Below are 16,286 nucleotides of genomic sequence, written 5' to 3'. Positions count from 1 at the left end.
TAGGATTGGTAACAGGCGATATGTGCTCGGCACCTAGGATTGGTAACAGGCGATATGTGCTCGGCACCTAGGATTGGTAACAGGCGATATGTGCTAGGCACCTAGGATTGGTAACAGGCAGTAAGTGGTTCGTGGCATGAGGAATGGACAAATGTAACCTTACTGCAGATGTGAATTCAGCCTACCTTCAGATGTGCTCCTGAGGCTATATTTAGTTAAAGTGAACTTTTGTGAAAACATTGCCCACGCTGGCTCAGCTTCCACCTTTTCTCTGATGCTTGCTGTGTTCAAACCTTCATATCTCCTGAACCGTTGGTTGTATTGACTTTTTTTTAGGTATTTTTAAGTTACACGTGGAGGCATAGGAAACTGTAGATGCAAGTGGGGGACACTTGTGGCTAAACCCTTCTAAAATATAATTACTATGGCATTAACATACATCTCTACCAAGCAAAATGTGCTGCCTGCTCTGTTACACATATCTGTCTGCATCTCTACCTCAAACCCGAATTTCTCTACAATTAAGAGGTACAGGGAAACAAAATATAGGTGGAGACACGTGTGGCTTTCATCACCATGGCATTATTACAACATAGAAAACAAACTGTCCATCAAAATGCACTTCCTTGTTACACATGACTGTAACTTTCCAGTACCTCAACCCCATTAAATTTTAGTTGGCAGAGTTAATTTTCTAATGATGCCATAGTGATGAAGTTTTAGGGGATGTTACGTCATAGCTGTTCCCCACTTGTACCTATATTTTTGGTTTCTTACACCTCCCCATTCCCCAATTGAAGTTCAAAATGCTAGAAAGGGACAGGAAGGTGTAACTGGGCAGGGAGGCCCATTTTGATAGGTTGAGTGTTTTACGTTCTAATGATGCTGTAGTAATGAGATTGTAAGAGGAGAATGTGCCTGACACTTGCACCTATATTTTCAGTTTTGTACCCCCACCTCAGAAAAATTGGGGTTCAAAGAAGAGAAGCAGACATTGGTCTCATAGGTATAGATTTGTGACAGGTAGGTATATATTTAGGGGCCCCACCCCAATGCTTCTTGCTATGTTAGTGGCCCTGGGGTCCCCAATTTGCATTTTCAATTTAGGACTCCTAGTTGCACTTTCCTCTGAAACAGCAACCCCAATGTTCAATTTTCCATGACTGTTTACATTTGTGACCCATAGGTCTCTTGAAAATCAAATGGGTCATTTGTGATCATATCTTGAAAAAGCTGGGGTCTGAAATTGTAGTAACTAGTATCTATGAGGGTCCCCTGTGCACCTTGAAAATTACAAGTCATTGTGACATAGTTTAGGAGATATGGATGTTTGTACACAGAGAGCTGTGTGGATGCAGAAGGTCATGCAGACTTCACACACAGCTCTAGAAGCTGATACATTTTAAAAGCAGTTTTTTTTAAAATAGAAATCCCAGCTTGTGCTATGAGCCTGTGTCTCATTCACATGAAGGCTGAACTGTGTGCTTATCTCTCATTGCAGCATCAATCCTCTGAACGGATGACAGCTGAGCACAGAGCAGCCTCACTGAGATCTGTGCAGATGAGAGCTGCTGAGAGAGGTGGGCGGGGGAGGCACAGCAGCCGGGCACAGCAACCAGCTAAAACCCTCTGGGGAGAACTATGCAATGAGAACTGCATATTTTCAGAATACATACCATAAACACTTCCAGCCAGATTGGCAGTAGTCATTATTTCTTTTCCACTCGTAGTCAGTGAAGTAGGATTCTGCAGTAAGCTGAGGGAGGTGGCAGGTTGTAAGAGTGTAAGTTTTTGCCCATGAAGACTTTGAGGCAGTGAGCTTGCCATTGTCTGAATAACTCTGCTGGCAGTGGGGAGAATAGGAACTGTAGGAAAGGTTATAGTGTTTATTTCTTCCTTTGCGCCTACAAAACAACAGAGAAGACTTTCAGGATTATTCAATAAGCATTGCAATAAAAACTGCAGTAATGTACAAACTCATTCAGATTTTACTTCACACTAATACAGGTATTTTTGAATATAACGTTTACTTGTTTAAGGCAATTCTAAAACCCCAAAACAAATGTATCAAAATGAAGCTTACCAGTCCTAAAATATCAGTCCTGCAATATTTTTCAATTTATGACCCTGCCAACAACAGGAGGAGGTGTTCTTGCCCTATAGTGACAATGATCACACACTGTATTGTATCTATGGAGGAGCAGTGGTGTTGCTCCAGGCTGCTTGATTTGGACTACACTTGCCCTTATCCCCACCACATTGCCTTGCAATTCACAAAACATTACTCAGAAAGCTGATATCATTATTTGGCATTTATTTCCGTCTACAGAAAGTGAACAACAGAAGATTCCTGACAAGATCTACAGGTATTTTTTGCAGAAAATGTAATTTGCCTTAAAAATAAAATGGCAAGTAACAATCACATCTGTGGATTTTTAATTTGCAATATACCAGTTTTGTTCCAGGGTTTGAATATATATTAAGGTACATTTATAGGGTCACAACAAGCAACAGGTCAAGATGATATTGAATAAAATCCAGGACAAACAAAACTCCTATTGCCCAGTCAGACAATCTCAGGAACCACAGTTATAAGTACATTAAGTCCCCATTTACTCACCTCTGGCAGAAATACCATCCAAAACTGTTCCATGGACTTCGTTGGTAGGTCTTTGGTTTGCAGTGATGTATCCATTTGCCGAATTGGTGGGTGTTGTCACTACCTGGACCATAGTGACTGTGGGAACCTGCTGCACAACATGTATAGCATGACTTGTGGGCTGCTGGGTCATGATTGAAGCAGGCATGTATGCCAAAGGCTTTGCCACAAAACTTGGTGTTTGCACAGGCTTGGCCACAATAATTGGATGTGCACTTACTGGGGAGCCTGAAATGGATAAAAAAAAATTATTAGCTTTATGTTTTATTTCTTTTCTGTAATGCATTTCATAGACATTGGAGAAGTCCTTCCTATCAGCCCTAAAAAAACGTGAGCAAACACCTAGCTCTTCACTTGCAATAAAGGTGATAGCAGGGCTCACAACAAATGGAGCGCACACATAGTAAATATACATAAGGGTGTGTAAATACACAGTACAGTACACAACACAAAGCTGCAATGCAGGAATACTTTCAAAGGATTTATCAGGTGTTTATAAATCAATAAACAGGTTGTTCCAAGCCTGCGGAGAACTTGCTACAGCTCCAATGCAGAAATAGCCCATCCTACTATGCGTGAAGTTGAAATGAGGGTTCTGATTTTCCCCCCCAAAAAATTTTTTTTTACTACGTTTGGGGTCATTATGATGCAGAATCAAAGTGTTCTCTTACTAGTTAGTTTTTTTTTTTTTTTAATAGTAATTTATATATCTTAATGATGTTCTTTCATTTTTTGCAGAAGAATATTTTTAACTAAAATAAAATAGACTTATTTGACATTCTAATCCAGAAGACATATTTTGTGACTTTCTGCACACTCATATGTACATACATAAAACAATTTATATTTTTTCAAACCTGGTGCACTCTGGGAATATCGGCACTCTGGTACGGAAGCCATCTTTAAACTAAACTCATGAGGAATAGGAGATCCCTCTCGTGACATACTATCAGGAGTCTGCAAGCCACTGGAACCTGATGTCAACAGATCAGGATATGTTGGAGAAGCAGGAGCACTTCTGGAAGAATGAATAAAATACCATTATTTTAGGAATGAATCAACTCATACAGCATATTAAACACCTTTTATCAGAATCCTTAGTCATTGTCCATCAGAGGAAATCATACTCTAAATTTATATTGACTGTAAGAATTTTGAGCTTGTTAGTCAATGACAGGGGTCAGCAACCTTTACTATCAAAACAGCCATTTTGCCCCCTCTTCCACTAAAGAAAAATAGTCTGAAACTGCACAACATAACCCAGCTTATAAACTTTTAAAAGTTGTGGGGGGTTTTTTTTGTGTTTTTTAAATACATTTTTATTAAACAATGTTTCAATAGATAAATAAAAAAAACACAGAACCACATTCAAGGTTACAACAAATATCAATAAAACTTAGGCAAACAGAAAACTTCAAACATATTATTAGTTGGCATTTCCACTTTAAACAGCATCTATAACCACAGGAGGTTGAAAAGAATTTACAATCTGGCATTTTATTGAGCTAGACTGAGTCTCTATATATGATTACCATGTATTAAAAAAATGTCGTTTCTTTATCTAATGACGTTTCTATCCAAGCCATTCTAAAAACATGGTCCAATTTCTCCTTAAAAAGCCTGAGTGTTGGTGGATGCAAGTCCAACTCTTTATGTAATTTTATGGCGTGATAGCCTTTCTAGGGGGATTAGCTTTTAACAGCAAAATATCCAATGGGTTCTTCCAGTCCTTAGCTGAAAAGGGACTTAAGTACCCTCGATGTATATGATTGTAGCTGCATACAAACAAATAGCGCTGATCTCAAAAAAGGGAAAGCATCTATAGAAGCTTCATACTGAAGAGACCGCTTTGTAGGGACATCAACCAAAGACTTGATTGTTTCTTGATTCCTTTTAAAGTTTTAATCTTTTTTTTATTTTACCTGTTACAAAAATAGAATACAACAAACAGAAGTGCAGTTTGAATGTGATGGCCTACTTTGAAATAAATTAAACACTAAACTTTGCAGGCCTTTTTGAGTCCTGTAGACAAAGTAGACAAATTGACAAATCTTTACATGCTTTCCTAATTTGGAAAGCGTTTAAAGAAATAAAACAATAGTTTGATTGAATGCAAGAATAATGTGGAGCTTTACCGAAGTGGGATGGTTCATCCTATTTTATTATCAATTAAATTGGTACCTTGGTATCTGCTTTGTCTGCTTTTGAGTAAGTCCAACTTGGTATAAGTCCTGTTTGGACACGCAAAATTTTGCTTGGTATACAACCTTTGTTCTAGAACTTGTATGGGTCAAAATGAGTCATAACACTGCGCACTACCCTTATTTACCTCGAGTTACTACCATTCAATGAACAACCCGCGCTATAAATCTCTGTGAATTACATAACATCTCCTCCTCCTCCCTTCTCAGCACCATCCTAGTAGGTACCCGTTTCTTCTCAGCAAGGTAAAGTGAGGTTACATTTTCATTTATTTCATCTAATTGCTTTTATATTTATGTATTTTAGTATTAAGCAGTGTTTAAAATATTCTATACAGCCCCATCAATGTATAATAGCCAATACAATAGGATTTGTTTTCATGTGAACGGATCATTCATTTTCCTTTTATTTCTTATGGGAAAAATTTGTTTGGTATAAGTCCAAGGATCTGGAAAGGATTAAGGACTTATACCAAGGTACCACTGTATTTTAATTGAATTCACCGTGATCATGACGAAATTAATCCAATTCATATGATAATATACTTATTTATTTAAATGTTAAATGTTTATCACGATTCATTATCCCAAGATCAATGCATAATTTATCAGATGATTAATATACGATTAGTTGAAATATATATATGAAAAATCAATAATTGCATATTTTAAAAAATGTTATTAAATTCATGAGGATATATAATTAAATTCAAATATTAAGTAATTAAATCGGAGTGCATGATCAAATACCTAAATACATTCAAAAAATCATAATAATGCATTATGATGTTGAAAACTTACTTTTAAAATGTTTGTTCCCATCATGAGCTCCTGGCTCTCTGTTAGTTTAAGAGTCGTGCATCACTCAATGAGCAGCTGCACTTAAATGCATCTAGTCCTGTGTCCCACATGGCGCTATGATGCGCCTTGATGTTTGTTTATGGGTAAGCACCCGGGAACACAGGACTCCTATCTGCGAGGGACTCTCTCGAGTCTCACGCTGATGGTTCCACCGCCACCAGGGACAACCCGGAAGGGAAAGTGTCCCCTTACCCCGCCAGAGGAAATGTCAACGCCAGCCGCGGTAAATAACCGGTATTCTTTTTTTCTTGTCAAGGCCGAAGGGAGCCACAACAAGGAGGCTGAAGAGCCTCATGAGGCTCCGGAGCCGTGGGCTGCTGACCCCTGGACAGTACCTTAGCATAACACACAGAGTTGGCCTAACATAAGAAGCAAGACATTTAAATCATATAAATTATTTTAAAAAAATAATTTGTTAAGCAATGATTTAATGATCAATGCAGCATGTCATTTACATCCTATACATTAATTTTATCTACATAAGAAAAAAATGAATTTTAACTTACCTTGAAGAAAGTGGACCAAATGGAGTAGGAAAGGAAGAAACACCCCTCTGTCTGCGTTTTCTAAATGCCTGTTCAATAAGTTTGGCTTCAGATGTTGGATCAATTCTCCAAAATGAACCTTTTCCAGGCTCCTCCTGAGAACGCGGTACTTTAATAAAGTATCGATTCAGCGACAGGTTGTGTCGTATTGAATTCTGTAAGGAAAAAAAAAATAGGAGATCAAACAACATATCTGCCTAAATCATATATTGTTAATTAAAAAAAAATAAAAATAAAAAAAAGATACTGTAAAATTTCCCATACCCCAACTATTAGGAAAATGCAGTTCATTGCCAGAAACTTAAGTCTTACTTTTACTAATGCCTATGCCCTATCAATAGTCAGATATTATGCAAATTTAGCAATGTAAAAACAAACTTTTTATTATTACAGAACAAGGTGGCTTGTGAACCACATTTTGCACCTAAACATTCAAAAAGTTGCCAAGTTAGGCAGTGTTTCTAAGAATTTTAGTGAAAGTAGGGAAGCACTCCAACTTTAAGGAGTAGTCTATTGTGTAGACATCTCTCAAAGGTTCTCAGGGAAACAAGTGACAGAGCAATGAAAATAACAGAGAATAAAATGAAACATCTTGAGTGAAATGCCATAACTACCAGTGCTGACTGCAGGAAACACACTATTCTGGCTTTTTTGCCATCAATACATTCTAAGATGCTGACACTAAACAATATTGCTTTTAGGGAACGTACGTTCATAGTTCTTTAACTGCATTCTTGTTCTGGGTCAGGTTGACTCACATTAGGGAAGCTGAACCAGAACAATAGGCAAAGAATTTGGGAAAGTTAGCAATGGCTGCCTTTATTCCTCCTTAACTCCAAATAAAAATTAACTTAACTACATACAAAAGAGCTGTTTTAATTCTATCTGCACAGTCCTAAAATTTACACCAGCGTGCCTGATAGGACAGAAGACCTGATTTTTTTTTTGGTGCAGTTAAGTAACACTTAAGCTACATACACACGTCCAACAGGCCACGCCTGATAATCGGCTCAAGGCCGATATCGGGGAGAATCTGGCGTGTGTACAGCGCCCGTCGTCCAAACGACTGTCCCGACTGTCTTGTCCCTTCCCAAGCCTATGACTAGGAAGTAAAAAGAGAAGAACCAGACTTATGTGTTAGAAAAGGTAAAAAAGGCGGCAAAGGCTGCCTCTTGTCCACCTTATCACTCATCACATCTCCTCCATCATCAGTGCTTCCACCACACCTTTTACTGTGTTTCCCAAATTCAGTTTGTTTGCTAGTGCACGCCCATTTTTATTTATGACAGTTTTCTACTGCATGCCATAGACTTAAAATGTCAACTTGACTGGATGAGAGACGGGTTTCAAAGGCTGGGAAATAAAACTTAGATTTATAAATTCTAAGGTAATGGGGACAGGGTCATGGAGGTTACAGCTGCAAAAGCTTAAAAGAGGGGGATTGTGGAGTCCTTAAAAAGTTCACTTCCCCTAAGCTACAAATAAAATCAACATTCTAGAAAGTAACTTTATAGTGCTCTGCAATTCAGTGCATTGGGTGTCCCTTTTATTAAATAGTTATGAGCTTTTATCGTCAGTGCTGTAGCACAACAAAAACATCATTTAGGCAGCCAGTTTAAAACCGCTCTGTACACAGTATTCCAGCTTGAACAAAAAGGTGTCTATCAGCTCCAAATAATTCCTGCAAGAGTTGATATTCTTGGCACTAGACACTGTGCACTTTAAATAGTGCCTTCAAAGAGCTATATGCATGATCTCAGAAAATAGAATTCACTAAATAGACATTGTGCAAATAAAAACATTGTTTTAAGGTATAAGGTCTAGAAGTTTGCAACTCAATTTATTTTTAAGTAGATGTTAGGAGAGTTACTGCATTCAGTGCTTCCTATAAATAAGTGTTGGTATTCTACCTAAATACCCCGATTGTTATTGTGATTTTACCCCAGCCTACCATTTGATGTGCCCATTCATCTATCTGCCTTTCTGGAACCTAGGCAAATGAATGGGAGCGCAGAGCCTTCCGGGATACCTACGTCACGCATCCCAGGAGGCTTTTGGCTGCTCCTTCTGCGCATCTCAGGCATGCGCAGAAGGAGCCCTTTCGCCAAAAGGGAAAGAATTTCCATGACATCAGCAAGTTTTTCCCCAATCTATATCACCCAATCTTGTGCCTGTGTCGGGTGAAGTAGGAAGAAGAACCCAGAAGAACAGGGAGAAGATGGCGGCACCTAGCGTGCCGGCCCGTAGACGGATACTGAGATGATGCGGGACCCGATGGAAAAACCCTCTGGACCGATTGACTGCTTTGCAGGATTGAAGTTAAGTGTATTTTTTTGTTTTGGGTAGTTTTGGGGTTTACTTCTTCATTAAATTACTTTTGTTTGCAAAGTTTGACTTCGCTCAGAATTTATGCATACAAACCATAAAAATTTGTTTAGATTTTTATATTTTTTGTTTCTATCAATGCCAGGGTTATGACAAAATATCCTTAATTGGCTGACTTACCTGCCAACCTTTATCAGCAGATCTGTAGTATGGGTAATGTTTTGTAATATGCGCATAAATACCGCTCAGTGTGAGCTGTCGATCTTGTGCACAGGAGATTGCTTGAACAATAAGCTGTGCGTATGAATATGGTGGTTTGGAGGAATCCTAAGAAAACAAAAAGGAAGAAAATATTAATAAAAATAAAATTCTGAAAATGTTAGTTCCTTGCCAGAGGTATTCCTCAACTGAATCCTGGGTAAAAGTATTAAAGTCATTGGGCCTGTTTATTAAAGCTCCAAGGCTGGAGAGGATACACTTTCTTCAGTGAAATTAGATGATCCAGCAAACCTGGAATGGAGTAATTTTTCTATTTGTTAGCAAATGTTTTGAATCCTGGACCAGATCCATTCCAGGTTTGCTGGATCACCCAGCTTCACTGATGAAATTGTATCCTCACCAGCCTTGGAGAGCTTTAATAAATCCGGCCCATTGGATCAACATAACAGTCCAGCGACTTATTGTTTTTCATTTTGATAACCACATAAAGAAAATAGAAGTCCTACCATGAAACTTCCTTATTATCATAATTTTTCACATTATTCTTATTAAAAAATGTGAGGGAAATAAGTTTCCCATTTCCTCTACACAATAATAAAATGCTTTTAGAGAAACAGAGGTTTAGGTATGAGCTTTCTATACTTCATTACCCCACCCGCCTCTCTGAAGTGGACTTGGTGATATCTTGGCAAGACACCATTCAATCGTAATTCAGGGAACTATGGAAGAATAAAAAAAGTTTTCTATCATGATATAGAAGCCTTTCTAAGATGTCTGTTCTGGTTTTTCTCTAGCTTCACTACCTCGAGTCACTGATTTAGAAGTAGTATGCAGTCAGTGATGTCCACATGATATACAGACAACTAAAATTAGTAGAGGTTGCAATGGCTCACATATTTGTATCTGATCATGTATAGTTATGCGAGTATTCAGCCAAATATGTGCATCAGTTTGCAGCTACCCACATATAGATACCTTGAAGTCTAACGCTGGGTACACCATTGTTGGATAAAATGTGGAGGGGTTAGAACCTCTTTTTAATCAGTATCAATGAGCACACAGGCAGGAATCAAACAATTAAGTAGAAATATTGCTCTATATTAAAAACATCTGTCTGGATTTTATAGCCATATCTGATTTTCCACTCACTTCCCTTTAAGGTGTTAGAATAAGAAAAGAAACAAACCTAATTTTGCCTCCCGTGCCTCACTCCATCATTATAATAAGGGGAGTTGCTGCCTTTTCTAAAAGAGTAGGACTTGAGTAGAAGACTTGAACAATTTAAAGTTTCCCATTAACCTCAACCCCTAAAAATTTACTATTTTCTATTAGAGTAATACCAGTAGTAACATATTTAAAAAAAAAAAACAAAAAACAAATTCTAATTAACAAGAGTCTATCTAGGTGCATAGAGAACTATTCCTAAAACTTTATTTTTATTAGTTACCTTCAATCTACACATGCAAAGTAGACAACTTTGTCTCACAACATTGTCTGGAAATCCACTTTACTGCAAAACTCAAAGTACACAGCTTATCTGGTAACCGGAATTCAAAAAACCTACTTATAAAATACAATATACAAAATGCACTCACTTTTATTACACATTTTCTAATTAAATCCAATGTCAAAAAATCTTCTTGGTTAGTATATATAAATAAATTACGTGACTGTTTTCAGCAGATATACATGAATAGTTTAACTGGTAAGGTAAAGCCACTCCACTGCTACCCCAATCATTCCACCAAAGTTAGAATGGTATTAGGCTATGTACACGTCAGATCATTCTCGTCCGATAATCGCTGATAAACGGCTGATATCGGAAGAGAATCTGACATGTGCACAGTGCTTGTCATTCGGATGGCCATCCTGGCGGATCTATGCACGACAAACAATCATAATGAAAGTGAAGGGGAGAGAGCACAGTGGGGTTCTGCTTGTTCGTTCTCCCCTCTCCATAGAGCAGAATTGTGCTGTATGTATAGCACTTCAGTCTTTTGTAGTTGGAAAGGATTGTGAAAGATCCTTTCCAACAACAAATTTTGCATGTGTGCCAGCCTTACTCTCCACGTAAAAGCAAATGACTCTCTGGAGTTGACAAAGCTGGCACACTTCTTCCATCTAGGTGCAAGGGTCATACAATGAACACTCCTCCTTTCCTAAGCTGTCAAACATTGTGTAAAAAAAAATATATCAGATGTTTAAACAATCTAAACTTTGCACATGGAATTAGAAAAGATTAGGCTTAAATAAACTAGAACACACTCTTCTTTTCAACATGCAGATGTATTTGGAGCCCCAGAGATCACCATTATATACTGTATGGCAGGAGTAGCACCCTTTAAGCACTGCCTGACCCTCAGCTGGCAATGGCAGTGACGGCAATGGCAACTGAAGCAGGCACATTTATATTGGTACGTACACCTAAGCTAACCTCTTTTATTTTAGATAATTTTAAAGAAATGTATATAATATAAATATGAGAGCTGCCAATGATGACTTGTTTTTCTCCCTTCCTTTATCAGTCACACACCTGGAATAAACATGTGCGACCAAGTGTCAGATACTCATTTTGTGTCAGTGACTCACAAAATAGAAAAGTCAACAATTCTCATACATCTATCCTGACAAATGCACATTAAACATGCTTGGATGAACTGTGTTAGAAATATTAAACCTTATCAAAGGAGGTTAAACAAGCAAGACATTTGTGTTCTGTGCAACCGAGTAGAGCATATACAAATTTCTTTCTAATTTATTTGACGGAAAAATTTAATTTTATTACAGTATCATCTTGTGTAGAATATAAATGTAACAAAAACAAAGTAGCTACAATATTATCTTGAATTTGGTGTTATAAATAAATGATTATAGGGACCATTTTGAACAATATACATTAAGACATTTATGCTTATGCTGTAAAGTTAGTATGGAGTACCTTGGGACAATCTCCTCCTGATGTGTCTATGTTCTGTTCTGAGGCAGCCTTGGCTGCGCATTCTGCTGCCAGCTTAAGTTCTGAAGCGATATTATGAATGAAGTGCAAGCCTGAAGATCCAGCACCTCGAGGGCTGGCAGGACAAGAGTTGGGAACACTAGAAATAGAGAAACCAGATTAAGCCAAAAGAAAGTAATACCAAATTAGTAATAGACTAGTAATAGAATAGTAATGCAAATACCAGTAACCAAATCACCTAAACAAATGTTCCTATTGTATTTTCAAACCATGCATTATTTTTAAATATTTGTATGTTTATACAGTTCTATTTTGTATCATTAATTGTAGAAAATATTTACGTAAAAAATAATCAATTAATAAAGAAGTATCCAGGAAACTCAGTTTGCAAAACATACTAGGCTTTACAATACTAAAACACAGTACTGCCTTATGCTTGGTGTAACTAAAGCAGACAGTGTCGTTTATTGTGGTAAAAAGAAAGTCTGCCCTTCCTCCATCATTCTTTGTAATTTTAATTGTTAGGTTATCTTAAAGAAGGCCTAAACGAAACCCTTTCATTTAAAAAAAATAACAACATTTTTAAAGCGCAACACTTTTTTTTTTGTTAAAAAAAAAAAGGTTGCAGCACCTTCTTTTTCTGTCTTGATCGCTGGAAAAGAAAGGGAGCGCAAAGCCTCCCAGGATACCAACGTCACGCATCCCAGGACGCTCTCCACTGCTCCTTCTTCGCATGTCGGGCATGGGCAAAAGGAGACCTTTCGCCAAAAGGGAAAGGAATTGCCGATGTCACGCATGTGCAGTGAGATTGGCAAGTTTTTTTAGCATCTACGTCACCCGATTTTGCCGGGTGACATAGGAAGAAGACCCCAAAAGAACAGAGAGAAGATAGCGGTGCCTAGCACGCCAGCCTGAAGACAGATACCGGGATGACGCAGGACCCGATGGCAGAACCTCCCCTTTCATTAATGGAAAAAAAATTGCCTATCTCACGCATGCGCTTATCTTTTTTCTGCATCTACGTCACCCACTTTCACGCCTGCACAAGGCGAGATTGGGTGAGGCAGGAAGAAGAGAGAAGAAGATGTCGGCGCCGGGGACGAAGATGGATACCGGGACAATGTGAATTAGGCAGGGTATTATTCTTTTGAAGTTAAGTAACAAAGCAAACATAAACAAATGTATTAAGCCATTAAATATTAACTTTGGGTTTGCAAGTATCAGAAATTATAAACTGTGCAAACTGCTAAGTGTTACAGTAACCTGTATTCTCCTCCCAGCCATCCCTCTTGCATTAAAAAAAAAGTGGTTTTCTAATCATATAACTCTGCTGCCTGATGCCTCTTCTGGCAATAGACATTGTGACATTACTCGGGTTTTCCAGCTGCCAATAGAACCTAAACACTGGGTAGGATAGGAAGTGCCTAAGTCACCCAGCAACACGGAGATCCATAGAAAGGTTTGCTGAACCACCCAGGTTCTCCCGAGAGCTCTCTTGGAGACCTTTAAAAATTAGGCCTAGTGTTTAAGCCTTGCAGTTAACCACTTAGGTCTAAGAGATTACATTATCAGAAGAAGGACACATACTCCCTTAAAGTTTTGGGTACCAATGCTGCAAAAAGAACAAACTGAGCAATTGGTGAGAGTGTGGCGAAGATAGTAAGAGGAGGGGATGATAGTAATAGAACTTGCCACAATGCCCTGTATACAGTATTCCAATATAAAGGGAATGACAAAAGCATTGACATAAAAAATGGTCTCCCTTCTTGCATCCCATCCCTTTCTGAAGGTCACAGACATTACTATAGACCAGCGGTTGCCAACAATGGTGGTCCGCAGCTCTGGCCAGTGCACCCCCGAACGAGGTCAGAAGAAAGCCAGAGCCGCGGACTACGTCCCCCTTACAGTTCCCAGGGTCCCTGGACACAAACCGCCTCACTTTCCCATTGCAGCCTCAGATATGCGATGGGAGAGCGGGGTTCTGTCATCATGACGTCACTCTGGGGAGATTTCTCCCTCTTTGAGTGACTCCTGGCTATCTGCACATGCGCGATCTGGAGTCGGTGATTTTAGTGGTCCACGAGACCGAAAAGGTTGGCGACCGCTGATATAGACAAGTAATGGTTTCACAGAAAGTGACAGATAATGAAGCAATTGTTCATAATCTCAATTGTGTGACAAGATTTATTTTCGTGCCAAGACATTTTACAAAGCAAAATATGGACACTTGTTTTTCCAGGTTTGCAGTTATCAAATAGCACTGACTTTATGTTTGTAAGTCTTCCTACAGATGGAACCATTGTCAGCCATCGGCCAAAAATGCAAGCATGCGGTATGAAAAGTTACCCCTTACCTGATAGTCCCTGTAGGTGATGGTAAAGGACTTATAAAGTTTGGCACATCTGGGTCAGGGATGTGTATTTTTAAGGGTGAAATCTGACGATATATCAGAGAGGGTGGCACGGTGGTACTCTCCTCCTTTTCCTGGTAAAGAACGGTAAATCTGATCTTTATAACTGTGCTTGGGAATCGGAATGTGCACCTGTAGAAAAAAAATACAAATGATATCTTAATATTTAAATATGGTCGCAATATATAATAGGCAGCAAAGTAAGCAGCTCAGTTCACAGTTCCAATCCTAAGATTACACATATATTCCACAATGCACACCCAGGTAAGTGGCACAGTAGCTCCTCATTGTCCAAGCTGACCCCGGTATAGCTAATGCCAAACTAGGATGTAGGAAAGTGATCCAACTGATTAGAAGAATATGTAAATCATAGGAAGTACAAGCCAAAATGAGCTCACCACAATTACAATTTGACTACAACTTCATTTGGATTAACTTTCTATGTAGACCAAAGGCCTGCCTGACTGGAAACAATTTGGACAGTTAAAATAGGACCTCATATTAGATAATTTCTGTAAATTTTTAGATTGTAGAGACACACTGGAGTGTGATCGATGAGCTTAATACTTCATTTTCATTTTGGAATTTCACTTTAAATGTATGTAAATGTATATCTCCCACCTTCTTGAGTCGTTTTTTTTTAGGGTTTTTAGGCATAAAATGTATCGTAAACCAATGTAACAAGTAATAAACAGAAATTTAACAACAGTTGGGAAGACGACGAGGGAGAATTATGGACTGTCACAAAGTATGAAAGTACTGTATGAGTTTCTGAGATATGACTACAAACTAGTAAATGTAAATGAAAAAAAATGAAGGCTACGCACACAGGTCAGATGATACCGGTACCATTATCGCTTTAGGAAAGATATCGGACAAGTATCTGATGTGTGTACAGTGCTCGTCAGACGTCGCTCATGGATCCATCCTGGCAGATCCATGAACGACAAATGACTACAATACAAGTTAAGGGGAGAGAGCACAGCGGGGTGCTGCTCACTCATTCTCCCCCTCCCCTCTCTATAGGGCAGAACTGTGATGTATGTGCAGCGCTTGTTCATGCATCGTGCAGTCCTTTGTCCTTGGAAAGATGAAAGATCCTTTCCAACGACAAAAATCGGTCTAAGATTTAGGACATTGCCTGCTACACATTTACAAGGTCAAAGGTATGGGTAAAACAGCGCAATCGAGCATATGTAAAAAAATAACCTACGGTTTGGAAAATCAAGGAAATGTATTATTATTAATAATAATAATAATAATAATATTAATAAATAGGATTCTTATAGCGCCAACATTTTACGCAGCGCTGTACATTAAATAGGGGTTGCAAATGACAGACAGATACAGACAGTGACACAGGAGGAGAGGACCCTGCCCCGAAGAGCTTACAATCTAGGAGGAGGAAGTAACACACAATGTATAAAAAATGATCATAGATAAGCCTTATTGAAGATTTCTAGTACACCTTCATTTACCCTGAGGGTACCTAAAAGAAATCCAAAAATGATCTAAATTGTTACAAGTTTATAATGAAAAGAAGATACAAGCCGGGGTATTTGTTTGTTGTGGCAGTGTATTAGTTGTATTGTACAATATTATTCCTATTTTTCAGGAATTTAAAGTGACAAAAAAGGTGCAAATATTTTACAAATAACACATCATATTTACAATACAAAATGTTTTTGTATACAGCCTGCAATTCTACATCAGGGTAACGAGTCCCCTGAGGAAGCCAAAAGGGCGAAACGCGTTGGGACACAATTGAACCCTCCATTTTGCAATATGTAGTGATAACCTGTCTAGATAACAGATTAAAAACCACCCTCATGCCTTCTGACACAGCAGGGTGGACCTCATTGTAAATATGATGTTATTTGTAAAGTATTTGCACCTTTTTGTCACTTTGAATTCCTGAAATATAGGAATAATATTGTACATTACCACTTATACACTGCCACTACAAACAAATACCCTGGCTTGTATCTTCTTTTCATTATAAACTCTTTATTATCAGAGTATGTGGCTCCCCTTGAATAGGTAAAACTGATCAGCATTTCTTCCCTACTTCATTCTAAATTATAACAAGCTCCACCAATTAACACAAGCC

The 16,286-nt window shown here is 38.3% G+C and overlaps 1 protein-coding gene across 1 annotated transcript in view; it reads right to left on the bottom strand.

Annotated features, from left to right (window-relative positions):
• Window positions 1-16,286, bottom strand: part of FOXK1 (forkhead box K1) — a 45,327-nt gene that overhangs the window by 15,259 nt on the left and 13,782 nt on the right. The window contains exons 2-8 of the mRNA XM_072418880.1: window positions 14,120-14,308; window positions 11,749-11,905; window positions 8,772-8,918; window positions 6,228-6,421; window positions 3,517-3,677; window positions 2,621-2,887; window positions 1,677-1,904 (exon numbers count right to left, since the gene is read on the bottom strand). Of these exons, the coding sequence (XP_072274981.1) occupies window positions 1,677-1,904; window positions 2,621-2,887; window positions 3,517-3,677; window positions 6,228-6,421; window positions 8,772-8,918; window positions 11,749-11,905; window positions 14,120-14,308 (1,343 nt within the window). The remainder of the gene's footprint in view (window positions 1-1,676; window positions 1,905-2,620; window positions 2,888-3,516; window positions 3,678-6,227; window positions 6,422-8,771; window positions 8,919-11,748; window positions 11,906-14,119; window positions 14,309-16,286) is intronic.

Source organism: Pyxicephalus adspersus, chromosome 7 (genome assembly GCF_032062135.1).
Source record: "Pyxicephalus adspersus chromosome 7, UCB_Pads_2.0, whole genome shotgun sequence".
Classification (NCBI taxonomy): Eukaryota; Metazoa; Chordata; class Amphibia; order Anura; family Pyxicephalidae; genus Pyxicephalus; species Pyxicephalus adspersus.
This window is presented reverse-complemented; position numbering and strand designations above follow the sequence as displayed.